At 51.0% G+C, this 26,705-nt stretch overlaps 2 protein-coding genes across 3 annotated transcripts in view; one reads left to right on the top strand and one right to left on the bottom strand.

The window, feature by feature from the left end:
* The first annotated feature begins 259 nt into the window (after positions 1-259).
* ACSF2 (acyl-CoA synthetase family member 2) overlaps positions 260-26,705 on the top strand; it is a 38,637-nt gene continuing 12,191 nt past the window's right edge. The window contains exons 1-10 of one of the 2 annotated variants that reach the window (XM_086473571.1): positions 260-348; positions 7,478-7,673; positions 9,104-9,232; positions 10,241-10,294; positions 13,371-13,489; positions 13,719-13,881; positions 14,322-14,417; positions 15,352-15,500; positions 16,118-16,209; positions 17,307-17,383. In XM_086473571.1, coding sequence (XP_086329697.1) covers positions 260-348; positions 7,478-7,673; positions 9,104-9,232; positions 10,241-10,294; positions 13,371-13,489; positions 13,719-13,881; positions 14,322-14,417; positions 15,352-15,500; positions 16,118-16,209; positions 17,307-17,383 — 1,164 coding nt within the window. The remainder of the gene's footprint in view (positions 349-7,477; positions 7,674-9,103; positions 9,233-10,240; positions 10,295-13,370; positions 13,490-13,718; positions 13,882-14,321; positions 14,418-15,351; positions 15,501-16,117; positions 16,210-17,306; positions 17,384-26,705) is intronic. The other variant, XM_086473572.1, reaches the window with a different exon arrangement.
* CHAD (chondroadherin) lies at positions 21,720-26,669 on the bottom strand. Its single transcript, XM_009949638.2, has 3 exons — positions 25,822-26,669; positions 22,086-22,249; positions 21,720-21,861 (listed from the first exon to the last, which is right to left on the bottom strand). Exons 1-3 carry the CDS (start codon positions 26,599-26,601, stop codon positions 21,720-21,722), a joined length of 1,086 nt encoding a protein of 361 aa, XP_009947940.1. The 5' UTR covers positions 26,602-26,669.

Here is a 26,705-nt window from a genome sequence, read left to right on the forward strand (position 1 = left end):
TGTCCCCCGCTCCGCCTGGCCTGACCCCCAGCCCCGCAGCCCACCCTACACCCTCCCGCAGCCGCTGCTCGCCCCCGCGCAGGGCGGCCGCTCCCGCTGCGCCCCGTCCCAGCCGCAGCCCCCCGAGGCGGGGCGGGAGCGGGGCCGGGACCGGGGCGGGCTTCGGGGCGCACCGCCCCCGCGTATCGAGCGGCGGGCCGGGCCGGGCCGGGCCGGGCCGGGGCAGAGCGGGCTGCCGGTTCCTGCCGCCGCCGCAGGCATGGCCACGGTGCGGCTGGTAGCGCTGCCCCGCCGCGGGCTGCCCCTCCTGCGCCGGGCGGGCGGGCGGCGGGGAGCCCCGCCGGGCAGGTAGGGACGGGGAGAGGGGGGCTGTGGGGGGCCGGGGGGCCGTGGGGGAGAGGGGATGGGGGCTGGAGGGGGCGGGAGGCTGTGGGGACAGGGGGTCGTGGGGGGGAGGGGATGGGGGGCTATAGGGAGTGGAGGGCTGTGGGGACAGCAGATGGGGAGCTATAGGGGGCTATAGGGGACTAGGGGGCCGTGAGTGAGAGGGGATGGGGGGCCGTGGGGGAGAGGGGATGGGGGCTGGAGGGGGCAGGAGGCTGTGGGGACAGGGGGTCGTGGGGGGGAAGGGATGGGGGGCTATAGGGAGTGGAGGGCTGTGGGGACAGCAGATGGGGAGTTATAGGGGGCTATAGGGGACTAGGGGGCCGTGAGTGAGAGGGGATGGGGGGCTGTGGGGGAGAGGGGATGGGGGCTGGAGGGGGCGGGGGGTTGTGGCGACAGGGGGTCGTGGGGGGGAGGAGATGGGGGGCTATAGGGAGTGAAGGGCTGCGGGGACAGCAGATGGGGAGCTATAGGGGCCTATAGGGGACTAGGGGGCCGTGAGTGAGAGGGGATGGGGGGCTGTGGGGGAGAGGGGATGGGGGCTGGAGGGGGCGGGGGGTTGTGGCGACAGGGGGTCGTGGGGGGGAGGAGATGGGGGGGCTATAGGGAGTGGAGGGCTGTGGGGACAGGAGATGGGGAGCTATAGGGGGCTATAGGGGACTAGGGGGCCGTGAGTGAGAGGGGGATGGGGAGCTATAGGGGGCTATAGGGGACTAGGGGGCCGTGGGTGAGAGGGGATGGGGGGCTATAGGGGTAGAGGGCTGTAGAGAACAGCGTGCTGTAGGGGAGAGGGGATGGAAAGTGTGGTGGGGGCTATAGGGGATAGGGGGCTGTGGATGAGAGAGGATGGGGGGGCTATAGGGTGTGGGGGGCTGTAGGGGACAGGGGGCTGTGGGTGAGAGGAGATGGAAGGCTGTAGAGACAGAGGATGGGGGGGCTATAGGGGACAGGGTGTCATGGATGAGAGGGGATGGGGGGCTATAGGGATGGGGGGCTGTGAGGGAGACGGGCTGGGGGCTGGAGGGGGTGGGGGGCTGTAGCGACAGGAGGTGGGGAGCTATAGGGGGCTAGAGGGGACTAGAGGGCCATGGGTGAGAGGGGATGGGGGGCTATAGAGGTGGAGGGCTGTAGGGGACAGGGTGCTGTAGGGGAGAGGCTGTGGGGACAGGAGATGGGGAGCTATAGGGGGCTATAGGGGATAGGGGGCCGTGGGTAAGAGGGGATGAGGGGGCTATAGGGTATGGAGGGCTGTAGGGGATAGGGGCCCATGGGTGAGAGGAGATGGGGGGTTAAAGGGGATAGAGGACTGTAGGGAACAGGGGGCTGTGGGTGAGAGGAGATGGAAGGCTGTAGAGACTGAGGATGAGGGGCTATAGGAGACAGGGGGCCATGGGTGAGAGGGGATGGGGGGCTGTGGGGACTGAGGAAGGGAGGCTGTAGAGGACAGGATACCATAGCAGGGGATAGAGCGATGGGGGTTATAAGGCATAGGGAGCAATGGGCTCTAGGGGATGGGGGCTATAGGGGATGGAGGGCTGTGGGGACTGAGGGTGTAGGGGATGGAGGCCACGTGTGATGTGGGACAGCAGCTACAGGGCAGCTGCAGCGCCACGTAGGTGTCCGGCCAGGTGGGCAGCCGCATGCAGGGAGGGCAATTTCAGCTGGAGGTTTCGCTCTCAGTGTGTGTTGCTGTCCCTTGGCTCCCCTAAAACCCCTCCAAAGTGGCAGAAGACAGGCTGTATCCCCTGGGTCTGCCCCCCTGGCCTGGGAGGGGACCAGGACCAGGGACGAGCACCGTGCAGCCTGCGGAGGGATGTGAATGTGTGCCCAGGGCTGAACTTTCTTTGTGCAGCCGCTCCGTCCTGATTGCAGTAACATGAAATGTACCAAACGGATTCCTCGTCCTCCTTCAGCGCTCTGACTTGTGGGCTTCATCGGGCACTGTCCCCCTCCTCCTGTGGTGCAGCTGGGTGGTGGTGGGGGCACTGGGGTTTGGGGGGTCAGGGCAGTTCTTTGCCTTGCTTTTCTTCAGTGCTGCCTCTTGGAGCACATTCATGGGAAAGAACAGCAGCAGGAAAGCAACTGGCTTTGGGAAAGGCTTTGAAGGATTAGTTGGTACTCCACACTGGATACTCACTGGGAGGTACAACTTCCAGGGAGCAATTCCCCAAGAACTGTGGGGAGCAGCCCTTGTTTTTCCACACACAGGGTCCGGGTGTTTCTTTTCAGCTGGGTTGAGATTAGGAGTGAGTGGCTGAAGCCCATGTGTGCGGCTGGAGCCAAGAATGCCGTCTTGGAATCGGTTCTAGGAAACAGGATCAGAACGGAGGCACAAGAGAGAGTTTGCTGCAGTTTGGACTCCAGCCCAGAATTGTGAGTGCAACTGAGGGACAGGAACACAAAGTGCTTGAAGGAAAAGACAGTGTATTTAGAGGAGTAAACTCTTTCTAGTAATATTATTAAAGTTTATTAAACTTGTTAAGCAGTATTTATCCTTTTGGCTGTAAGTGTGCAGAGGGGAGAGAGGTGCAGTGGAAAATGTAACCAAAAAGTCTGCTGCAGTTGGAGTCTGAATGCTGGGAGACTTGATCCTTCCTCAGACCAAAGCAAACAAAAAAAGGTAATCAGAACCTGGTTAACTCTTTAGTCAACAGGGTTGTTTTAAAGACTAAAGAAGAGGTAAGGATAGAGCAGGGTTAACTTTCACCACCGTTTTATTGCAGTTGTGTAACATAAAAGACCTGAAAGCTCTTACTTTGGGGAAAGAAGCTTCTGGTAGATGTCCATGGACAAAGGAACTGGCTAGGGAGTCTGGGAACCTCTCTGAGCATGAGCTCTGCAGCCAGGACAGTTCCCAAGCCCTGAGAGGGCAGGGCTTTTCATCCACGTGCAGAGGGGATGGCACCACAGGTCAGGTCGATGTCCTTCACCACTGCAAAGCAGGAGCTTGCGTGTCCACTTGTCGTAGGGCACAGGAGGATACGCTGATGCCTTTGCCTTGTGTTTGTCTCTCACCCCTTCTGATAATTTCTATAGAGACTGGTGAAGAGTTAAAGGTGAAAAATGAAGCTGATTTTCTTGTATCAACAACCATCAAGTGTTAGTTGGGGCTGTTCAGAGATAAATACAAAGTGCTCCTAGGATTAGTGCAGAGTGCTTGCCTCTGATCGCTTCTGCTCGCTGCTGTCGGGCCGGAGTGCTTTCTGGCTCTGCCAGTGCTCGGCTGGCTTGCCTGCCTTTCGCGGGAGATGGGGAGGGGATGCGTTTTCCCAGGTCTCGGATGTTTCTCCGTTCAGTTGCGCTGCTGAGCTCCAGGGTTACGGCGTTTTGCGGGAGCAGCCGGGTGCTGAGGCTGGCTCGTTTGCAGGCAGCGGGCTGCCTTGCTGCTGGAATGTGTTGCCAACAGAAGGCATGCGCTCTCTAAGAGCAGTGTTTAACAGTCTGCACTGAGACCCGAGAGCAAGCAGAGTTTTATTTGCTGTCTTCCAGCTGAGGCAGGGAAATGAGAGCTGCTGTAAGATCAAACCATCAGACCATTCGTCCTGTTTTGTTTCCAGCAGTACTAAATGCTTCATAGGAAGAGGTGGAGAGTGAATTACTTGTTTTCTGGAACAAAAATGAGCAAAAAGATTATTTCTAAATCCTTTGAACGCTTTCTTTGTAGAGGTCTCTTGATACATTCTTTCGGATCAGATATATACGCTTGCTGTTGGCTATAGGCGGGAGGGAGACCAGCCCTACATTATTCCCAGCGTGATGCTACTGGTAATGAATGTATCTTGTAATCTGCCTCATTCCTTCCATTCCTGACCCCCAGTGCTTCCCACAGCCTGCTGTGTTGTATCCCACACTTTTCACTTCTGCCACGGCCGGGAGATAAGTCATACAGAAATGCCGAAGCACGTGCGAACGCCAGACCAGAATTCAGGAAGCTCGAAGCAGATGACAGCTGTAAATTTTGCTTTCTTTAATGTATTTAAAGAAACCGTGTGAGCAAGTGCTTTCAGAGGAGTTAGTGACCCTGGATTGTGACCATGAAATATCTTAGGCCCTAATTTCAAAGCTGCTGGTGCTTTCATTTGAAGATGTGAATGCAAGGTGTGTGTGTTTTCACACTGTGAGGGGAACCAGCAATATTTTCGCTTTATAAAGACATCTTTTACTGCTCTTTGATGCTCTTTCATCCCCATGTTTGGGGATAGGGAGGAAGCTGTAGCCATGAAGAGTAGAGGTGGCTCTGGCTTTGCACCTCTTGCATGTAGTGTGAAAGTCGGGTTCACGCAAGGTCAGTGAAGCTCTTCGGCTCTTCAGGCCTGGAAAAAATTGAGAGAGTAAGACCAGAAAGCCTGGTCTGACTAGTGCTTTGCCCGCACATGACAGTGTAAAATGTCACCCTTTCCATTAGTAATGCAGGGTTGTGCAAGTACCTCTTGAAGGCTGACTGCAGAGAGCAGGAGACTGTTTCAGTTGGACATTTTGGATTTTGATTGAATTTTCTCACAATCTGAATTTTCTAATTATTTTCCTTCCCCTCTCCGGTCCTTTTTCTTTTTTTTTTTTTTTTTTGTGGTGGGGTTTTGTTTTTTGTTTTTTAATCATGTGGTAGAACAATGTGTCGGCCCAAATTTTTTACTAATGAGTTCCTGGGGTGGTATCCCCAGAGGAGCTGTGCAGTCTGTGAAATGCTTGTGTTTACTTGCTCCCGCTCCAGCCCAGTGCCAAGCCTGCTCGGCTCCCAGTAACACCTGATACGGTGCTCAGGGAAAGGGCTCTTACCTCTTCCACAACTGGATCAGCAGCTGCTCTCTGGCCACTCCAGCCCTTCTCAGGCTGCGGGAGTGAGCCCAGACCTCTCCCTGTGCCTCGGGGAAAAGCAGAGTGTTTAGGGACAGGCTCTGCTGAAGCTGGAGGCGTCTTGGCTTTAGAGTCACGTGAGTGGGGTTGTCTTCCTTAGCCACTTTTGCAAACGGCCTGTGGTTTCCTCATCTGCCTGCGTGAGCGGCGGGAGCTGCTTGGCTGAGGCCACCCTACGGCAACGGGGCAGCAGCTTCTCCGGGCACCGTTTCACACAGCGAGTGGCTGCGGCTGCAGTGGCTCTTAGCGCTTTCCCTGGAGCATTCATCCTTCCCTTGCGTTAGGGAGAGCTGTCTCAACCTTTATGTTGTATAACCTGTGTTTATAAAGGCTTTTCTTCTGCAGAGCTTGCTTTCATCTCCTAGCTTATCTATGTGCCTTGCCCAGGGGATTTCAAACAATAAAAGACGATTCAGTTTAGTACTTGTCCTCCCTCCTCCTTGGGCAGCCCTCCAGCCTTGATGAGGGTTGCCCAAGAGCTCTGCTACGAGGGATGCCTGAACAGAGTTGGTGGGGTTGCACAACCCTCCATCTGCCAGAAAGCAGTGAGGGAAAGAGGGTCAGACCATTCGCTCGGCTCTCGGAGCAAAACTTTCCCCAGAAGGTAAAATCTTCTTAAGTGCTTCTCTCGAGGCTGAACTCCCCCCCCCCCCCCCCCGAGGAAGTAACTTCATGTGAGGTGTGAGGTTTTGGATCTCATGGGCAGGAAAACAAATCTTTTGTGGTAAACAGCACCGAGTCTTTGCAGAATATTGACCCTGTAATGAATGGGGGAAAACTAAGTTCAGGCGGATCTAGTTTTCCTCTCTAAGGCGGGGATCCCCCCGTTATACACTGAATCTGCAAACACAGGGCACTGCCTCCAAGCTGGGCACCCCACAAGTGTCGCTTAACCCTGTCCTTCTTGGTCATCTCCTAAGGTGGGAGTGGAGGAGCTGAGAGCACAGAGGGAGGCAGGGGAGAAGTGAGGAGGGACAGGGAAGGTGGGGGGCTGCCCGGGAGGGGGGCAGCATGGCAGGGGTGGCTGCTGGGGCAGAGAGAGGCAGGAGGAGGTGGAGAGAGAAACTGGGGCAAGAGCTGCAGCGCTGGGATGGTCTGGAGCTGCGGTTTGAGGGGAGGTTGCTGCATTTCCACTGATGATCAGACCTCAGTGAAAGCCTTAATGATTTTAAAATGACCTTCCCTACTGCCCTGCCCACACCTTCTCATTGCTGCCTCTCCTCTGTTGCCTCTCCAGCTTGGCCTCCAGCACAATGTCTCTGTGCTGCTCTCAAGGACCTGGTCGTGCCATTCCTGCCCAGGTGGTGCTCTGCTGAAACACCTCCCTGCTCTCCTCGTCCCCTCCTGTCCGGTGTTTGCAGTGGGTGTAGCCTCCTTTCGCCCTGTGAGCCTGCTGTATTATGGCCCCTGCACGTCTCCCTGCTCACCTCCCTGGTAGCTCCTCTTACTGATGCTGTCTTCAGTACCGTAAACTCTTTGCAGTCTAGCTGGCAGAGGGAGTAAAGCACGTACAGCCCGCTTGCTGTTGTATGCACAGACCATTACTTTGCAAATGCCTCTTGGTTACAGCTCAGCTTCTTTGAACTCTTCTAAGTTAGATGACTTTTTGCAGACCGCTTTGGAGACTGATCTCTGATTTAATTTTAACTTTCTCTTTCTCTCTGAGTCATTTGCTCTTTTCAGGAGAGAGAAGCCGGTTGGAGGAATTTCCGTACAAACTGTTTTGATTCAGTTCCTTCCGACTTATTTGCACTTTTTAATATCGCAGAAAGACCGATCCCACTTGCCATCTCTTGTAAACTGCAGAGTCCATAATCTGTCCAGATATCCCAAAATGTCCAGGTAGTTTTCACCCCAGGTGACTGACTGTAAGACCAGGCTGTGCCCGGTCTGCAGGGCTGGTGCAAGCTCCTTCCCCATCAGTGAGCAGAGTCCTGGTTTCCAGCAGAGGAATGGAGGCTCTGCCTGTGCTGCCTGCTGGTGTGGGCAGGTCCAGGTGGGTGCACTGGGGTTACCAAGGCTGTCCACAGGCCCAGTGGCCCCCAGGCTGCTGCATGTGCTTTCAAGTGCTTTTGGAGGTCTGATCCTGACTTGCTGAAGCGGCTGCCTGTGGTTCCCACTGGTGTGGGGATGTGCATTGAGTGCTCCTGGTGCTGTAGGCAGTATCATCCTTCCAGATGGGGAGAATTGCATTGGTGGGCTATATTAAAAAATAGACTCTTCTCCCTTTCTTTCACAGTGCCCTGCACACAGGGGTGCCCTCTGCTTCTCACAGGGTGACCAACAGCTATGTCCAGGGGACCTCAGACATTCCCCTTCTCAACAAAACCATGGGCCAGTGCCTGGAGGAGACTGTCGAGCGGTTTCCTGACCGTGATGCCTTGGTCTTCTGCCGAGATGGGGTTCGGAAGACGTTTGCTCAGTTCAAAGAGGAGGTGAGTGCCTGGTTTGCCCCTCAGAGAGCCCAGGCAGCTGGGTAATGGCAGTAGCAGGAGTGATGAAGACATGGAAAATGGTTTCATCATTCAGCTCAGGAGTGGGGTTTGCTGTCCGCGGATCTTTATCCTGGCCCCGAGCAGAAGGCAACAGCACCTCCCCAGCACACGCCGATGGGTGTGTGCTACCTTTGTCCTCCTTAGAGTCTCAAGATCAAAGGGAGAAGGCAGTATATGTAAAATGCTTGCTGTATGTCCCAGAATGAGCGTGCATACTTAAAAATTATCACCCCTATCTGATGTGTTACAGGCTGAGTCATCGTGTTTTTCCCCACTGGAGTAGGCTCCAGCTCTTGGGTTAGTCACTCTGCTCTGACTGTCAGCGGTCCTAAGTGTGTGGAGGTTTCTAAGTCCAAGCACAAAGGCAGCTGAACCAAGTCAAGGAGTGGTCTCAATATCATATGCAAAAAACGTGTGTGGGTGTATCTATGTGTGTCTATGTATGTGTGCGTGTTACATACAAATACATGTTTATCTGTATTCTGAATGGAGGGGCACTATTTCAAGGCTAACTGCCTGGAAAGTTTCTATTAAATGTATGATACAATCTTGGAAAGGAAGAATTGTTTGGTTTTTTTTTTAGATTTGCTAGCGTTTTGGTTACATCTGTTCAGATAAATAAGATTAGCTGTTCACCCTAGTTTTAACAAGTAGGCTATAATCCACAACTAAATCAGAGAGTAGCTGTTCCTTACAGTCACGTCTCCTACAATGTAGATTTCATATACTCGTTTGAGAACGTAACAAAACTGTAAAACCTTTTCCTGAATACCTCAGAATATTGATGCACACACCTGCACACCTGGAACACACCATCTTGCCAAAAAAAAAAAAAAAAAAAAGTGGTCATGTTAATATAGTGGCTGAATTCAAGTTAATGAGGATAGGAACCCCAGACTGGTCCAAAATCTCTTGATACAGTTTTCCTCACCTGAGTCCTTTTTGAAGTAAGCAATATGCCAGAACGGAGGCGGATCCAACCGTGTAGAGAGGCCCAGCATATGGGTAAGGCTTAGTCCTAAGTTAAGTTCATGAGGAGCTAGACGCTAGATGGTCTTCGGGCGAGGATTAATTTGCAGCTATTTGTACATAATTGCCTGGTTTGGTTTCCTTCCTTCTTTGTTGTGTTGTTCTGCACTTGTTATTTTTATGCTTTCAGCCAACCTGCTAAGCAGGGGCTGGTCTGTGCTCTGTGACTCGGAAGGTGGTGCTGCCGCAGCGGTAGGCTGGCAGACTGTGCAGCAGAGGTACATTCTGTCCGATTTCAGTTGCAAAGGCCATGCTTTTTCCCCAGAAAGCAGTGCGTGGAGATGAATATCCCCCACTGCATCCTGTGTGTGATCCTCAGGCTCTTGTCTGGTGTTTTACAGGTGGACCAGGCAGCAGCTGGGCTTCTGGCTCTTGGCCTGAAGAAGGGAGACCGGCTGGGAATGTGGGGTCCCAACCAGTACGAGTGGGTTCTCATGCAGTTTGCAACTGCCCAGGCAGGAATCATCCTGGTAAGGAGTCTGCGGTGTCTGGGTTATTAGCTGTCTGTTGGGAAAGGAAATGGAGACAGAGAAGCAATAGGAAATACCGGAGAGTAAAGTTTGTTGTCTCTTTGTTCCTTGCTTTCACCCAGCGTGTTGGCTATAACTGAATCCAGTATTTGAAACTCTCTGTATCTTTGTCCTCCGCTATGCAGGAAAGCAGACTGCAGAGGAAGGAGCAGCAAGAAATGGACTGCTGTGAACTAGCTTGTAGCAGCCGATGGTAGAAGATGGGCTTTTGCCTGTAGGACCATTTTCATGTAGCATGCTGCTGTCCTAAACAGTTACCAACTATTGAGGTCCCTTCTCAATAGGGCCTGTGTTGCTTCATGTTGCAAATGCTTGCTTAAAAATCTAGTCTAGGCTGCGTATCCCCAAAAGCCAATTTTCATTTGACAGCATGATCTGGCACGTTCACCGAAATGCATCTTATTTAGATGTTGCACCGTGGTAAGGACTGCACCTTACCTTCCAGTCCATTTTCTTCATTCCAGTGTCTGCTAAGACACAGTAACAGCATGGATGAGCATGGCTCAGTGTGAACCTAATAGTGATCTCAACTCCAGTGGCCAATACGGCTTCTGTGGAGAGTTGGACAGGAGAAAGGTGGTGTTTTCATGGTTGTCCATCAAGAAACCTGGCTTACACTTGAGTTTTGAGTCTTCAGTTTAGTGGATTGAATGTCTGCCTGTAAGACAGGAAGACTGGTTTATGTTCCTGAAACTCTGTTTTGACTATGTGACCTCATGTAAATCTCTTCTCTTTTTTTGATTGTTTTATTTTGTGCAAACACAGGATTCGGCTAATTCTTCTGCTGAAAGCGAAATCCCTGTGCTGCTGAGCTCAGTTCTGTGTGTTGGAGGAGAGGCTTTGAGTGTGGCTTGTACCTGGGAGAACTTTTCTGTTGGAATGTGTGTCAGGGGAGGGGGTTTTCAAGGCAAGGGCAACTGATCAACCTTCTTGTTTCTCCCTCTTCAGGCATCTGTGAATCCAGCCTACCAGGCCCTTGAGCTGGAGTTTGTCATCAGGAAGGTTTGTATGGCACTTGCTGGTGATGCTAACTGATGCGTTGTGAGAACTCGTACAAGCAGCCATCTGTTAAAGGGGATAGTGGGGACACAGAACAGATGGGCTTCAGCTTAAGACTTGGGCATATCAGGCAGAGCTGGCTGGAGAGCAGGGCAGGTGGTGGCCGTGTAGAGGGAACACTGCCACGCAGTGACCGAGGGGATGAAGCTGCAGTTAAGTGGTCACGTTGGTTGCTGTTCCCTGTGGCTGCCACCCTGTCTGATGGAGACTTCTGCATCCTTCTCATCCCTCTCTCTTTCTGCTAACAACCGTGTACTGTCAATATTTCACCAATAACAACTGTACCTGCCAATTGTTTACTAGGGAATGGGGAAAACAAGGCGAGACTAAATATCTGACCCAGGAACTGCCTGAGAAGCTGGCAGCCAGGACAGCAGAGCCTGTGTAGTAACAGTGTGGCTGCAATCTCTAGAGGCAACATCTGTCTTCAAGCCGTTCTAACTTTCCCACAGTTGCACTCCAGCCTGCCTGGGAAGGGAGAGCACCATGTGGCTGCCCTCCCCAGCTCAGCGCCATCCTGTCTGCCTCCTGCCTGGGGCAAAAATCGCCATCTGGGGTTTTAACCTTGAAAGTAGAAAGGAGGAAGGCTCAGAAAGGACCAGCCTACTTGGTAGCTTGGTTTCTCCTTCCCAGATTTGTCCTAGGCCTTGCTGGCCTTGGGTTTAACTTGATTTAAATCCTAGGTGTTACCGCTGCTTGACATCTTTCTGCTGTCTGATCCTCGCTGCCTCAGCTACCCTTGTATACCTGCCTGGGTTTGAGTTTTCAACGTGCAGAGCACCAATCAGTTTAAACTGTTCTGGCTCCTTAGCTCCAGTAACGAGGAATTCAGGTTATTAAACATTTGATGGCTAAAAATTAATTTTAAGATTAAGAAGTTAACTTTCTCATCTGTTGTTTGTTCAGCTTTAAATCAAAGGCTGATACTAGAAGAGAGGTATCCACTTCTGGGTCTTCCCAGCACCACCCAAGTTCTTGCTTTATCTGGAAAGTGGATAATTTTTAGCAACAAAGGGAGACTTTTCTCTTGCATCAGTAACTGGTTCAGTTGCTGGGCTGAAGTTTGAGTTCCCATTTCATCCTTCATTTAATCCTCTTACAGTAATCTCATTGGTGTCACTCCTGTTTTCATGCATTAGCACACCTCTTCCAGTGTGGACATCCTCCTGCTTCTCTCTCCAGGCGGAGATGTGCATGTCAGTGCTTTCCTTTTTCCGCAGTGAGACTTGGCTTTTGTTTTCCTTTCCATCTCTGTCAGAGTCTGCTCTGATTTTCTCCTCCGGTGTGTAAATCTGAAGTGTCGATGGGGTAAGAGCAGAAACGTGCTTCAGCTCCGTTGGGGGTTACTCCTGTCTCACCCTCCTAGGTTTGCTAGCGTTCCTAGCTTTCCCACATTCCTTTGGCACTGGCATCTCTGGTGTCCCTCACCCCCCGTAATTATTTGTATTTGTTTATTTGCACAACAGAACCCGTGAAAATTTTAGGGCTTTGCCTGTTGGATCCTGTCAACCTGTGCAGTCCCTTCCTTGCTCCATTGGGTTCCCTCCCTTTGGTATATACAGAAATACACCCCAAATAACCATTCCTCTGATTCCTGCTGTATTTCCAGGGCTTTGTAAAAGCAAACAGGTGACAGCTTTCATATGACAGGTGCTTGGAAGATGGGGCTGCTGCCATTCGGGTTGAGACCAAGTGGGAGGTGCCCGACTAGAGACCCTTACCTCATATAGCATCTGCCCTGCAAGCTCCTCTCCTCACATAGCATCTGTTTTGCAAAGCTGGTTCAACCAGAATAGTAGTTTGAAGGAACCATTAGTAAAAAGTTACAAAGGCCCCAAACATCCCAGAACAGACTCATTCCCTTAGGTTCTGGGCAGACGGTTCCAGAAAATACAGCAAATGTTTGTCTTCCCTTCTGACAAACCCTGGAGGGTACTTAAAAATAATTTATTGGCGTAGCCGTGGTCTCCTTTTTTCACAAACCTTGGGAAAATAATGAAAACAGCCGAGTAAATCATTCATGTAAATAGTTTATTTGACAAGAATGTATTTTTTGGAAGATGAAAGCGGTTTGCACATCTGGGTCAAATTCGGCAAATCTGCTCTGCTGAAAAAGAAATATAAATTTTTGGAGTAATTAAAGCACTTTGTTTCAGGGTTATGTAAAGGTTGAATGAAAAGATTTTAATTTTCACAATAGCTAACACTTTAAAAAGAGGTGGAAAAATCTAAGGAAATGGAACACCTTAAAAAAAAAAAAAAACACAAGAAACCCTTGGTTTGACCTGAGAGGGCAGTCTTTACATTTCCTTCTTTTTTTTCCAAAGTTCCTCAAAAATCCTCATTTCAGATCACCCTAAATGAATTTTGGTTTAGGGTTTTTTTTTTTTCATATTTTGGGAATGGGCTTTTTGTTAGTGTTGAGATCTGAAAAACCAGTTGTTTGCCTTGTGCTCGCAATGAGGAGTGTTGATCCTGGGAGAAGAGGGAACCTCAGGCTGCAGCTCCGCTCCCTTGCGCAACAAACAGCAATCGGCCCATCCTGACCCGAGCACCGGGGAGGAGCGAAGCACCTGGATCGGGACCTGGGGTGCTGGGCGTGCAGTAACAGCACCCTGCCCTGCGCCGGCGGGGTTTTCTGAGTGCACAGCTGTCAGGGCTCGGCGTGTCCTCGGTGAACCTGCCTGCTGGGGGCACGTCGCCAGCCCTGGGAGTGTGGCTGCTGCGCCCTCCCTGTGCAAAGACCTAGGTCATGCTCTTCAGTGAATCTTTAAACCACTGCACACGATGGCTCTTACTACGAAGGTGTTAAAAATTTCCAGGTTTAATCTGGAGAGAGCTCGTTGTATCATGTGCATACAGAAACAGGCCGTGAAGAAAATCCCGGCGTGGTGTTAATGGCCAACACTTGCCGTGTGGGGTCACAGGGCTGTGCACGTTCCTGTGTCAGTGGTGGCTGCTCTTTATCATGAACATCAACCCGACGTGACTTCTCATGAGTTTCTGTCTCCCTTCACAGGTTGGCTGTAAGGCACTGGTGTTTCCCACTCAATTTAAAACACAGAAATACTATGATATTCTAAAGCAATCATGTCCCGAGCTAGAAAAATCCAGTCCAGGGGAAATAAAGAGCAAAAGGTGAGTTAGGAACATCTGGTGTCTTTGCAGTAACCTCACAGCTGCGTCCTGCCTTGTGTCCGCTCAGCGGCACAACGCAGGCTCTAGCAGAAGAAGGAGGACCTGCACGGGGTCTCATCTCAAGGGAATGTGTTCGGCCGTCCTGGAGGTTTGCCCTGACCAGCGCACGCCTATCTGGGCAGTTTTCTCCTTGCTCTGTTATTGTTGATGATACTTTTCTTTCTACCAGGCTACCTGACTTATCCATAGTCATCACACTGGACTCCAAGCTGCCTGGCACCTTCCAGATGGATGAAGTGATGCAGGCTGGGGACAGCAGCCACATGAAGCAGTTAAGAGCCGTCCAGCGGACCCTCTCCTGCAATGAGCCCATCAACATCCAGTTCACTTCAGTAAGTGCTTCTACCTGCTCCGTGCCATGGTTGTGTTCCTCACTAGGGACACGGGGGAAGATGTGTGCAATGCTGAGCATCCTGTTTCCTTTGCCTTCTGGCCTCTGAGGCCAAGCCCCGCTTCCATCTTCTCCTGTAGGATGGAGGAAGTGTTCTAGTGTTTCCCCTTGCTCCTTCCGTTCTTCCTGCTTAGCCCTTTCTCAAGGGCTGATGGAGATGAGAGGGTGTCATGTGAATTCTGTCTGAGTGAAACTGAGCCATTTTTTTAGTGTGGTTTGGGATTAAGATGCTATTAAAGGAGAAAATAAATTCTCCCAGGTCTGAATGGAGAATGAAATGCAAGATCACCCCAGAATCTGCCTGGGAAATTGCCCCAGAGAGCACACGTGGCTTGTCCTCGGGAAGGGTGGCATCATTGCGTAATGCCCTGTGTCTTTCAGGGGACAACAGGAAGCCCCAAAGGAGCCACCCTGTCTCACAGGAACATCGTGAATAATGCCAATCTGATCGGCCAGAGGCTGGGGATCACACAGCAGGTGGGTCATGGTGGGAACACAGTTTGGGGTGGTCTCTACTGCCACAAAGCGACCACATTGTGTGGAGAGCGTTGGTGCTTGCTCAGCAGAAGGGCAAGATGTTTTGCTATAAATGGAGTTAAGGGATACTCATGCATAATGTTTTTCATTTCATCGAATGTTTAATTTTAGTTTCACGTGGAATTTTTTGGGGGGAAAAAAAGACGCCTTTTTGTGGGGGAAAAATTGTGACATTAATCACTTTTCGTTTTGGTGAATACTCATTTCAGATAATTACAAGACTAGATGTTAGCTTTGCATTCTGTTGAATGAGGTTTTAATTTATTTTACGTGACTTTGTTTCATGTCATGTATACGGTCTCGTCAGGATCTGACCTTTCTATTTGTAGTTCCTTTTAAAAATTGTTAAAGGCAAATATTTTCTTTTGAAGTTCTGAAGTCGTTGTTTCTAACACAACAGCTTTGATCCGGAGAAAAGATGGGTTGTTTCCATCAGTCTTCAGAGCCTTTGGTGTTTTCAAAAAACAAATAAAATTAATAGCATGTGCCAAGTCCTGCATATTTCATGCTTGTCATAGCACTGCCACTCCTCTCTTCTGGCGTATCATAAAATAATGCGTAAGCAATACCAGACCAAAAAGTCCAGCAAAGAAAAGACATTGCAGAGTTACAGAATGAAATTTTGACATTGAAAACTTCCCAAACTGATTTGCATTAAAGGCAGGAAGCATCAGAGTCGTGTTTCCACCTAATGGGAGCACAGACGCGTTTCATCCCGATGCACGAAATCTGACAAAATGTCGTATTTCCAGCAAGTTTTAAATGAATTGGGGAAAACTCCTCTGTTCAGATCTCTTGAGTTCCAGCAGTGAGATGGGCTAGTCACGGACTGGAAGATCTCCTCTCCTCACCGTTGCCTTTGGCTCGATCCCAGGACTACCGCGTTGCCCTCCCCGCGCCCCTCTATCATTGCCTGGCGTCGGTCGGAGGCTGCATGGTGATGGCTCTGCACGGGTCCTCCTGCATCTTCTCGTCGCCGAGTTTTGAGGGGAAGGCTGCTCTGGAGGCAGTGTCTCAAGAGAAGTGAGAGTTTGTTTGTCTTGCTGCGGAGGATTTCATTGCCTCGTGGCGGTGCTTCCTTCCCTCGTCTCGCCTGCCAGGCCCTTGCTCACGCTCTGCCTTCCCACCAGGGCAGAGGCAGGTTCGCTGGTGCGCGTACTTGCACAGGCGCTTCAGAGCCGAAATCCTGCCTTTTCGTCTGCGCTTGGGAGTTTGTCGTGCTTCTCGTTTCCCCAAAATAAGGGATCCTTCGGGTCGCTGTAGGGCTTTGGCTGGGAAGCGTAGTGGTGTCTTGGTTTGCTGTGGTTGGTGTGTTTTTACGCCTCACCGCCTGCCCTCCTTCTCCAAGCCAGCTCTGCTGCTGAGATAGTTGCATTTCCAGCTTGTTCTTCACGTGTAGCTTGTCAAACAAAAGAGCTATCATCGTGTCTGCATAATACACACATATATATGCAGTTATACGTACATTTTTATACATATATATGTGTATATGCGTGGATGATGAGCACATCTGCTGTGTCCGCCTCTGTGCTGCTGCTCTGCGGCCTCGTGCGCGATGGGATGGGACGTGGTGGGTGCTGAGCTGGGGCTGCCTCTGGTCCCAGCTCTGCAGCTTTGCCTTTTCTCTCCCCTTCCTGAAGATGCTCCTTTCTACTCGGCACGCCAACCATGTTTATAGACATGCTCTCCCAGCCGGACTTTGACTCCTACAACCTGTCAACTCTCCGGGGAGGTAAGTCTGACAGCTCAAATGGAAAAATCCCGAGAAACTGGATATTACTGGCTCCCTGCTGGGAGGCTGCATTCAGCTTTGTGAGCAAATCGCTCCTGTGGAGGGAAGAGTTTAGTTGCACGAGCCTTGTGTTTGACTGTTCGTTTGATGCTACATTTCCATTCCTTGGAGTTTCCTTCAAGTATTATGCATTTTAAAGATTTCTCTCATCTTAAAGCAGATTTTTCTGTCTGCTAGATGGGGGAGCTGGGAAGCCTGGTTTTGCTCGACTCTGGTCTCACCAGCCACCACCGTGTGGCAGCAGATGCTTTATGTGCTTCAGGCTGTTCGATCCCTAAAGCAGAGCTACGCTGTGATTTCTCTGACCTGAAGTTTCCTGCTTGTTTTTGAAGTCACTCATCTGAACACTGGAGAGGGTGCGATAGCATGTGCTGGAACTCTCTCTTGTCACCGACAGCCTTGGAAATAGCTGAGCTGAAATGGGGAGACCATCAGCCCTTCTGAGGCAATAACAGCACGGAGAGAAGATGGTTCTGGAGCATAAACATCTAAGCACATTGCCCGGTCATCTCTGCTATGTGAAAAATGATCCTGTCTCACCTCGTTCCCCAGCAAAGCCTGTATACTACCCCTCTCGTTGTTCTGTTATCCTAGGACAGAACAGACAGAAAATGTGGTCTGCCCTCTCCCAAAAGGCCTGCACTGTGCAAGGCAGGAGGAAAGGTTTTTGGGTTTATGGTGGTGGTGATCGATGGGAGTGTTTGTCCTGCTAAAAGTCCATGCCTCTTTCTGCTCTGAATCCTTCCTTTTCGGGAACGGTGGGTTGGACGAGGTTTGCGCTATGGAGTTTATTTTCCTAACGAGTGAACTCTGCCAACCCTTAATTCGTTCAGGCAAACTGACCTTGCTGCAGCCTTTGCTTCTAGAATAACTAGGACCTGCATTCACAAAAATAGAAAGTATTTTGACGGGAACCGGTGTATCCCAAAGGTCTTGCCAGCATTTAAATCTGGGAGTGCAGGACCTTCTGAGGAACCGCTCCTGGGAATAAATAGGTGGTTTCCACCAAGACGGTCATCTCTTCCTCTTTCTTCCAGGAGTCATTGCAGGTTCCCCTGTTCCCCCTGAGATCATGAAGAAGATTATCACCAAGATGCACATGCCAGAGATTGTGGTGAGTCGTGGTTGCTGTGACTAAAGCTACAAATGGTGTTTGTCGTGGTGAGACCTTGAGTTTGGGCATCTCTGCACCACAGCGGTACCTGGTGGTGCCAGAGCTGCTGGGATCAAGCATGATGGGACTGTGGGTTCAAGGCCAGGCTGGGGAGTGAAGGTGTAGAGGGGCTGGGAGGAAGAAAGGGGGTTCTGCCTCATTGTTGGTGGGGTGTCTGGGGAGGAAGCTTTGTAAGAAGAGAAGACGTTGCATTCGGTGTCATAAACTGAGTTTTTGCTGGTGCATTTCAAAGCTTTTATGAACTTTCCTGTTGTACGTGCTGCAAGGCTGAATGAGTACAGAAGAGGCATTGCTGTTTGTATTGGTGTGGGCGAGTGCATGTGTTCATCTTGCCGCAGAGCTGCCGGCTTTCTTTCACCATCCTGGGCTGCATGCAGATGTAAGGCCTTGTTGCTTGCTATGTGTTTGAGGCCGAACGTGGGAACGGCGCCATCCACACATGCAACACCAGGCACTGCGCTGCCAGAAGGGCAGCACGTGTCGCCACACGTGCGCTGCTGCTCCACCGCATGTCCCTGCACCCTTGGCCTGTGCAAGAGCCTTAGCCTGTCCTGCGTGTGGAGGGGGACAGGCCACCGGCGAGGGCCTCCGCGGCTCTCCAGGCTCTCCACGTTTTGTAGGCAGGTCCTGCCATCTGCATGTGTGTGCCTGTGAGTGAATGGCTGAGCCAAAAAAGGACTTTTTCGGTTTACTTTAAAGGAAATCACTTTGGTGCCACGCTACTTGCAAATGCTGAGGAAGGGGACTGTTGTGATGGATAAACGTGGGGCTGGGAGTCAGATTAGGCGTGTTGTTGTTGGCAGACCCGGACCGTGCCGGCACCGGGGTTTTACAGGGACAACTGTGTGATCTGCTGCAAAACAGGGGAGTCCAGGGCATCTGTCCTGGCACCGTCTCTGAGGCGGCCAGGGGATGTTCCTGGATGTGATTCTCTTAATGCCGAGCTGAAAACACCAGGGAGAGCCCTGGTGCCATTGACTGGACCCTGCCAGGTAACAGATACCTACTTTTTCAGAAGGCTTGAGTTTGGCCTCACAAAACGTTTTCAGATGTTACTGCAAGTGCTCAGGACTCATTAGGTGTCACATGTTCCTGCTTTGTAGAGAGAGAAATAATAAAACCCTCCCAAACAGTTGCTCTGCCCATAGGATAAAGAGGATTAAGTCTATATTTGTGCCACTGGTCCCGTGTTACTTCTGATCCCCCAGCCCTCAGGCAGACACAGGGAGACTTGTTGAATTCATCTTTGCAGCAAGAGCTTTATACAGAAGATGTACATAAGAAAATATACAATTTGATTTCTATATAGGAGACAGAGGAGTTTTCATCCTCTTAAAGGTCATTTACACTCAGTTACAGAGGAATAAATATACATATATTTATATAACTCTTTAGGATTAAAAAACGCAGTTAAGTTGCAACTGTGGTATTGTAATAGCCGTGACAATAAACCACAGTCATCCTGGTGTCCTGCTAGATCCTCTGGAGTATGGGCAGAGAGAAGAGGGGGGTGCCCAAGCCAGGCTGCACGGTGCACACCTTCTCTCGGACGTACATGCATCTTGTTAGAGCCCACAGAGTGGGAGGGAATCCAGTCTTCAGATGGCTCCAGTTTTGGGGTGTCCCAGTACTGCTTGAAGGATTTCTGGCCGACCTAGAGAGATTGTTGTCCTTTGGCGTGAAAGGGTAGCTCGGTCTCGAGGCCACCGGTTCTTGGTCATTGCTTCACCTAACCCCCTCAGCCCTGGCCTGCAGGGATCCCCTCTGTGGGAAGGCAGAGGAGTCTCTTTGCGTGGGTTGAGACCAATTTTCCTGATCAAGCAGCTGGGGGAGGGATCCTCCTACCTTCCCATTTGCTTCCACTCCACTGGAAGGGGAGAGACAGCGACCAACCGGTTGATCGGGGCCGTGGATTGTGTTGCCTCTGGGAAAGATGACTGTGTTTTACCGGCAGGATCTAGGTTAGCTTGTCTTAGTATGGTCATGCATAGTTTAGTTTTTAAAAATGCCTCTTTTAAAATATATAGATGTCGGAAAAGATTGAAAAGGTGGATTCCATCCTGCGATGAGCAGAGAAGCGGGGATTCGGAGGAGGCTGGAGGTGTTTGGATATATCAGAAATGTTTCCTGACAGGTAGGAGAAGCTTAAGGAAGGACTCAGAAGTCAGTAGTTTTCTGATGGTTGAAGCGACCAGTCACCAGGACCAGCCATACCGAGGCCTGCTAAGGGGGAAAAAAAAAAAAAGAGAGAAGGCTGCATGTTTAAGGGGATTTTTCAAGCAGATCAGTAAACTTCTAGCATTTGACTGTTTATTTTTGCAGTAAGTGAATGAAGCCCATACTTAGCCCATACTTGAAAGTGAAGAGTTAAGAGTCAAGGAGCCCTTACGAGTTTCCACAGTAGAGGAGATGGGTTAGTTCTGTTCCTGACCTCTTCTGCCTACTCACTATGTGACTCTGGAGTATCTAACCCAAGGTGTTGATGGTCAGTGAGCTCTTCCTTCACAGAGGAAGAAACCCAAGAGTGAAATTTTCAAGAATAGTGAATTATTTCGGTGCCCTGGTTCTGAAAGTCCAGAGCAGGTAGATTTTTAGAAACTGCCAAGCAGCTTTTTGTCTGAAGTGTGGTCGGTGACCCAAGTCACGGGTCGTCCCTGAATTGCAGACCCCCATAGCTGCCTGGCTCTCAGGAGGTGCACAATGAAGTCAGAGGTACTTCATATTCCTTAAAATCATGCTTACCACACTTTAGTGGGTTTGTGTGCCTGCATTTTGCACTGACACTTGAAGGTACAAAGCTTTGTCTCCTGCAAGACTGGAATAGTTGTCTGTTTCATTAACACTTGTAAAGCTGTTTGAGAGAGCTGGATGGAAGGTGCTATAGAAAAAACAGGTATTATTGTCATGGTTTTCTTACTCTCATCACAGAGTGAACAGGAATTGAGTTCAGGCAGGGAGAGAAGAAGGTTAAGAAGGGCCAGACCTGTAATAAAATACATTTAAGTATTGTGGTCTAGAGAACTGAAGTTTTTCCGTTCTTTGAGCGGAACTTTACCCGCCCTATATGGAATGACTGGTATTTCCATCTCTAATCCATAAAACCTCTGGCACTGCAAGAGAAATAACCGCTTTAGGAAGGCGCAGAGCAGCTGGCATCATCGTTGACATTTTGGTCATGAATTTACTTTCCCCATCCTGTTATACATCTCCTTAGTGAACTGGGGACCAAATGGCCATAACTGGGCTTTGGGCTTCTGCCTCATCCTTTCTGTTATGACAACCCTTGTTCATACAGTGCAGTGCAGGGTCACTGCACTTTACTGAACAAATGAGCAAAGGTGCCTTTCCCAGGAGCTTGCAGACTTGCAGGCTCATCCAAAGTCCTTTGGAATCAGTACAAGCTCCAGACCTATTCCTGGGACAGGGAAAAGGGAAATGCTTGGGATGGAGTGATGACAGTTGTGGCTTTTTTTTTGCTACTCTCTGCGCTGAATTTAATACTCTTGGTAGTTTCCAGTTGTGGAAGGTGTTTGTGTGATAGGTTTTACCAGCTGGTGTTTGGATTGGTAGATGTCAGCAAGCTCATTGCTCAAGGAAAAGTCAGCCCTGTCTCTGAATCACCTTCTGGCCCAGAACATTTTATTCAAAGAATATTTGCTGTCTCAAACCTCCCTCTTCTGGGACACTCATTTGGAGGCATCAGCCCTTGTTTTTAAATACCTGAGCGTCTTGGATGGGAATTGTAGTTGCTGAAAGGCAGGTGCTGGACCAAGAACTGCTCTTTATGTTAGACATCTATTTTCATATGGGCTGGGGAGCCTGAGGCCAGATTTCCCAGCAATGTCCTGCCCTGGATTTCAAACCAGACCCAGAAAAGCTTTACTAGGGCAAAAGGCTGAGCATCTCCAATCGGTTAGAAAAGTAAAGCATGTGTGATCCCAGCTCAGGGTAAGAGTGGGCTAAGTCCACCCTTGTTTTGAGACTTAATTACATGCTTCACCCTTAATTGCTGCCCCAGGCCTGTCTTCAGCCCCATGGTTGTTTCACAGCGTGGCATCTCTGATGCTCCAGGCAGATTCTGTGCTCTGGGAGCCCATGGAGCCCTGAAGTACTGCCAGGAGATGGAGCAGCTCTGAGCAGAGGCGTTGGTGGGTGAATGCGTGACCTGTTTTGAGCCAAACCCTGGCGTCGCTGAAGTCAGAGACAGAAGTCCCCGTACCTTTGGTGGCATCAGGGTTTGCTGTAGGCCTGGCTAAAAGCGAACCATCTTACGTGTTTAATGGCGGCTTCCCTTCTTGGACCTCTTGGTGGGGAGCTTGCAGGTGCGGAGGGCCGGGGTGTCTCTGATGGACTGCCCCCGGTACTGCGCGGGCGTAGAGCAGGTGTCCTCGGTGCGGGTGCGATTGCCCTTCAGCCACCTGGGACAGGGGGAGGAAGAGGACCGCCAGCTCACAAGAGGCACAAACCACCATGGACATCACTCGGGCCACGAGCGGAGAGGGCAGGCTGGGGAGAGAGCTGCTGAGCGCGGGTGCAGCCTTCAGCAGCTTCCTCTCGCCTGGCACAGCTCGGGGGGGGGACGGGGACGGGGACGGGACCCCCAAGGAGACCCCGGGGAGGGAAGGGGTGCGTGGTGCCGTACTTGCGTAGATGTGCCAGCTGGCAGTTGCAGTGCCAGGCGTTTCGGGAGAGCGTCAGCGTCTCCATTTTGTCGAAGGGGAAGTTGCGGGGCAGCTGCGTGAGCCGGTTGTTCTCCAGGTGAGCGGTCTTCAGCACGGTCACGCCAGCGAACGCGTTGTCTGCAAACTGAAGCACAGAGGTTTACGGTGAGGAACACTGAGTCAGGGAAGGGGACTTCCAACCGGAGTGCCTCTGCTCAAAGCTTTATGGAGGGAGGCAGAGAAGGAGGCTCGAGGCGGGAAGGATCCTTGCCGGCAGCCCTGGACGCCTAAAAGAGGCATCAGGCTGGTGGGCGATGGAGTCTCCTGCCTGAAGAGAGCTATGTCCCAAATCCATGTGGGATTGTGTTTGCAGCCACAGCCCTAAATAAAGTGAAGTCTGGCAGCCCTCTTTATTTTTGAGCCATGCTTCTCCATTCCAAATGAAGATATTTTCTGGGTGTATTCCTTTCCAAGGCTGGAAACCCTCCCAGCGCCTGTTGCCTTGCCTGTCCTGGAATGGCTGAAGGAAGGAGTGTTTGTGGCGTCTGAAGGGGCTGTAGACTTTGGCAGTGCCCGGGGACTCCGAGTGGAAAGTTACACTTGGCATCTGAGCGGCATAGAAATAGAGGCAGGTTTCCAGCACCTCAACCTCCTCTTGTTTTTTCTCATTTCCATCGAGTTGTTTGCAAGGGATGCTGCAAGATTTGTCTTTTCTCGATTAATGGGCAGGCTTTAAGGGAGAGCCTGCCTTAAAAAAGCTGCCAAAGAGAGGAGAGAAGCTGTAGACCCAGCTCTGCAGCCCTCTCCTCTCTTCCCTGAGGCCTCATCCCTGGCTTTTTTCATCCCATGGTTACTCAGGTTGGAAAGTTTCTTCGTGAAAGCAAACCCTTCAACACAAACTTCCTTGGCGGTGATGAGTTGGAAAAGGGGGTCATTGACAAAGGACAAAGCTCCTCTTGGCTCTGACAAGCCGTTTCTCCCCCTTCTCAAAGTGGGGGGGAAAGCTTTCTCTAAAGGGTAGAGAGGAGACTCGCTAGGTCTACCAGAACACCCCCCCCAGTCAAGGACCTGTGCTCCCATTTCTGACCCAGAAGCTTGCACTTCAGATGGGACCATCAGGCTGCGTTCAAGCTCTCTAAGCTGAAAAGGTTGTCAGAGGAAATGCACTATTTTAAGCTGTGAACTTTTGTCATCTTCCAAATTAAGCAATGTTGGATAGGATTAGAGCTTAGCTAAGAGACTCCCCGAGTACTGTAGTTGTTGGACAGTCAACGGTGCTGGCCTCAGCGGTCCAAAACTGAGCTGACCTTGCTAGGTTTTACTGAGCTGATAGTGGAGCTGCTCAGAGAGGTGCTGGCACGCTGTGCAGCAGCGGGGCGGTAGCCTGGCCACATTCTGGTTTGGACAGTGGTGTACTGTCTCAGCTGCTCATTCCTCTCCCAGCCCCATGAGAAGAGTTTGCATCTGCTGGTTAACAGCTGCTGCGCTGCCTGCCAGAGCACGTGTTTGTAAAGAAATGGGTGATTTTTCCCTTATTTAGCTGGAGGATTGCTGCTGTCGTTTATTTTGTGTTAAATACGTAGAGAGGGCCGTACGTAAAGCTTCCAGGATCTGCATTGCCCGGTTTCATACTGATGTACGTGGTGGGTCCTGACCTGTGCGACACAGCCCTGCAGGTGACTGGTGTGGGTCTGGGATGCTGGTGGGGAAGGGGAGCCGTGTGCTGGAGCTGCAGAGCAGCCTGAGGGCTCTCCTCGTTCTGCTCAAGTGCAATATAGGCTGGGATAGCTTCATGTGGAAGGGTTTTGCACTTGATCTGCTCGAAAAATCTTGCAGCCATGCAGGGAACAGCTAAGGACAGTATTTTTGTGAAGGAGAAAGAGCTGCAGTCAAGATGCCAGCGACATTTAAAGTATTTGGTAGGGATTTCCTAGGTCATGAGGCCTCTGTGATTAATATCTCCTAGCAGTGCAAAGTTCATGCGTGGGCTATTTGGATACGAGGCCTTTGAGGATTTGAAGAGAAAACTCTGAGCTGGGAAGGGAGCTTTGTTTTCCTGAAAAAGAACACAAGCCCTAAAGCTGCAAAAGCCACCCCTGCTAGTGCTGATCCTGTAAACTGGTGTCTTATTGGGCTGTTGGGGAGGAAAGGAGCCATCTGGCTGCGGAAGAGCCTTTAAAGGTCCTGTCCACAGGTGGTCACTGAAAAGAAGAAAGTCTTTTTTGTTGGCCAGAATTGTTAACCTTTCCTTTTTTGGCCAATCCAAGGGCACATAATTCCCTAGGGCACCACAGCATCATGGCTTAGTCTAATTTCTTCAGGGTATAACTTTGGACTCCGATGTCTCTACAGCTGGTACAACATTTAAGCTGTAATTTTTGACCTGTGCATGATGAAAGTGCCTTAAGACTGAGCCTACAAAAGTGCTGTGACAGCATGTCTAAGGTCTTGCCTAGAGAGGTCATTAGATCATTTTCAATTTTGCTTGAAACCTGGAGAGGTTAGTGCTGAGAGTGGACAAGGGCTTAAATTCTAACCGAGTGCTATGAAGCTGTTTTGTTTTGTTTTCCACCTGGGCAAGCTGTAATTCCGGTTTTTGAGCATTTTGGGATGCTATATCCCCTTGAAAACTCTGGTGTGCTCCGTTCCTGGTAGCTTTCAGGTGATCTGCTCATCCCTGTGGGGCCCTCTGAGCTGCTCAGTGTTGCTAAGAAGCTCTCTTTTTCATCACGTCTTCCTGCATGTGGTGGGTGTTGCTTTGCCGTGAAGTCCTAGCCTGCCTCACCTAGATGCCCTTTGTCTTCGGGCTTCCCAGCAAAGCATCATCCCAGGGAGGACGGTCCTGCTCCGCTTGCAGCACCCTCCCTTTGCAGCCACGTGGGGTGCCCCTAGGACATCAGGCTGCAACAGGGTGCTCCCGCTCTTGCAGCAGCTCTGTGCTTGTTTCTGTTCTTGCACTGCCTGGCATTTCAGAGGTCCTAAGGGAAGTGATTCCCCGAGTGTGGTGCTCCTACAGATCATGCTTTCCCACAGAAAGAGAAGGGGGTTGTTTTGCCATTCGGGATACCCAGATATCCCTCCTCGTCTCCAGTGGGAACAGGGCCCCTTTGTAAGATGCTGCGAGAGCTCCTTTTGAGAGGACATCAATAAACAAACCTGTCTTTATAATGTGTAAAGTTGGGAGGCGTGGGGGGAGGTGAAGGTGAAGGTCCGTATGCCTACCTGTCTGCAAGGGGTGGGCAAGAAACTGCTGCTATTCGTAGCCCCTCCCGAGGAGCCTCCTCCCCCCAAGCGACACCAGGTACCCAGGCTGAACGAAGGAGGCAGAGCGGTGAGCTCTGCAAGGTGGCAGTGCCCTTCAGTCCCTCGAGTACAAGGCGGATGCTCGCCTCTCACCCCGCGCCTCGTGTCTGGGATGATGGAAGGTTGCTAATTGTCCTGGAGCTTGGGAGGGAATGCGCTGCCTTTCCAAGGAGTTTGATCAGCTCCAGATAATTTGGTTTTGCATAAAATAACTCAACGGAAGGGTGGAGTACTCTCTCTCATCCCTCACTTGAGCCGTGTCAGGAGTGTTGTCAGCTGGCCAGTGCCTCGCTGTCTGCAGAGCCTGCAGACCTGCGTCTCCCCTCTCCTCTGCAAGGGAGGGACAGCAAACCAAGGGCTTTGTAAAGGAGAAGCCCCATGTTTCTTATCTGGAACAAATGGAAAGAGACTCACCTTCTTCAGTTTCATGTTGTCCAGGTTGAGCGTCTGCAGGTACCGCCCGAAGGACTGGAAGGCATTGTCAGGGATGACCTCAATTGGGTTATGAGAAAGCTTCAGTTCCTCCAGCACTCTCAGCTTACTCATTGCATTCACAGGATAGCTGCTGAGCTGGTTCTTGTCCAGGTGGAGGACAGCGAGGTTTTCTACGTCCTCCAGGGCCCCGGGCAGGAGGTTGGTGAGGGAGTTGTCAGAGAGGTAGAGCCAGCGCAGGTCTTTAGCACCATTGAAGACCCCTGGTTTCAGCTCCCGGATTTTATTGCTGCCTAAATGCAGGATGAAGAGGTTGACAAGAGGGGAGAGGAGCCCTTTGGGTAGGTCTGGGATCTTGTTCTGGTCCAGGTACAGGTAGGTGAGCTCAGAGAGGTCATCGAAGGCTCCTGGTTTTATGACATTGATCTGGTTGTCAGTGAGATAGAGGTAGACCAGGCTCTTGAGCCCCCGGAAGGCTCCGGTTGAGATCTCCTTGATCCGTGAGCTCTGGAGGTGCAGCGACACCAGCTTTTTCATGTCACGGAAGCCGTTGGTCGGCAGGACGGGGAAGTTGTTCTTCTGCAGGTTGAGAAGCCGTGTTTGCTCAGGCACCTTGGGGATCTTCTTCAGCCCCGCGTTGTCGCAGATGACATGCTGCAGGTCTCCGCCGTGGCAGTGACAGCTTGGGGGACATGCTTGCATGATGGAGGCAAGACATGCCAGTAGGCTGAGGACACCGAGGAAGAAGCCTGACCGATTCATGGTCAGATCTGGAATTAGTGTGGTGGGAAGAGAAGCAGCAAGAGGAGGAGGGAGATGGGTGGGAGAGAGAGAGTAACTGGGTTTGCAGCATGCTAAACACAGCC

This window comes from Leptosomus discolor, chromosome 15 (genome assembly GCF_034619465.1).
Source record: "Leptosomus discolor isolate bLepDis1 chromosome 15, bLepDis1.hap2, whole genome shotgun sequence".
NCBI lineage: Eukaryota > Metazoa > Chordata > Aves > Leptosomiformes > Leptosomidae > Leptosomus > Leptosomus discolor.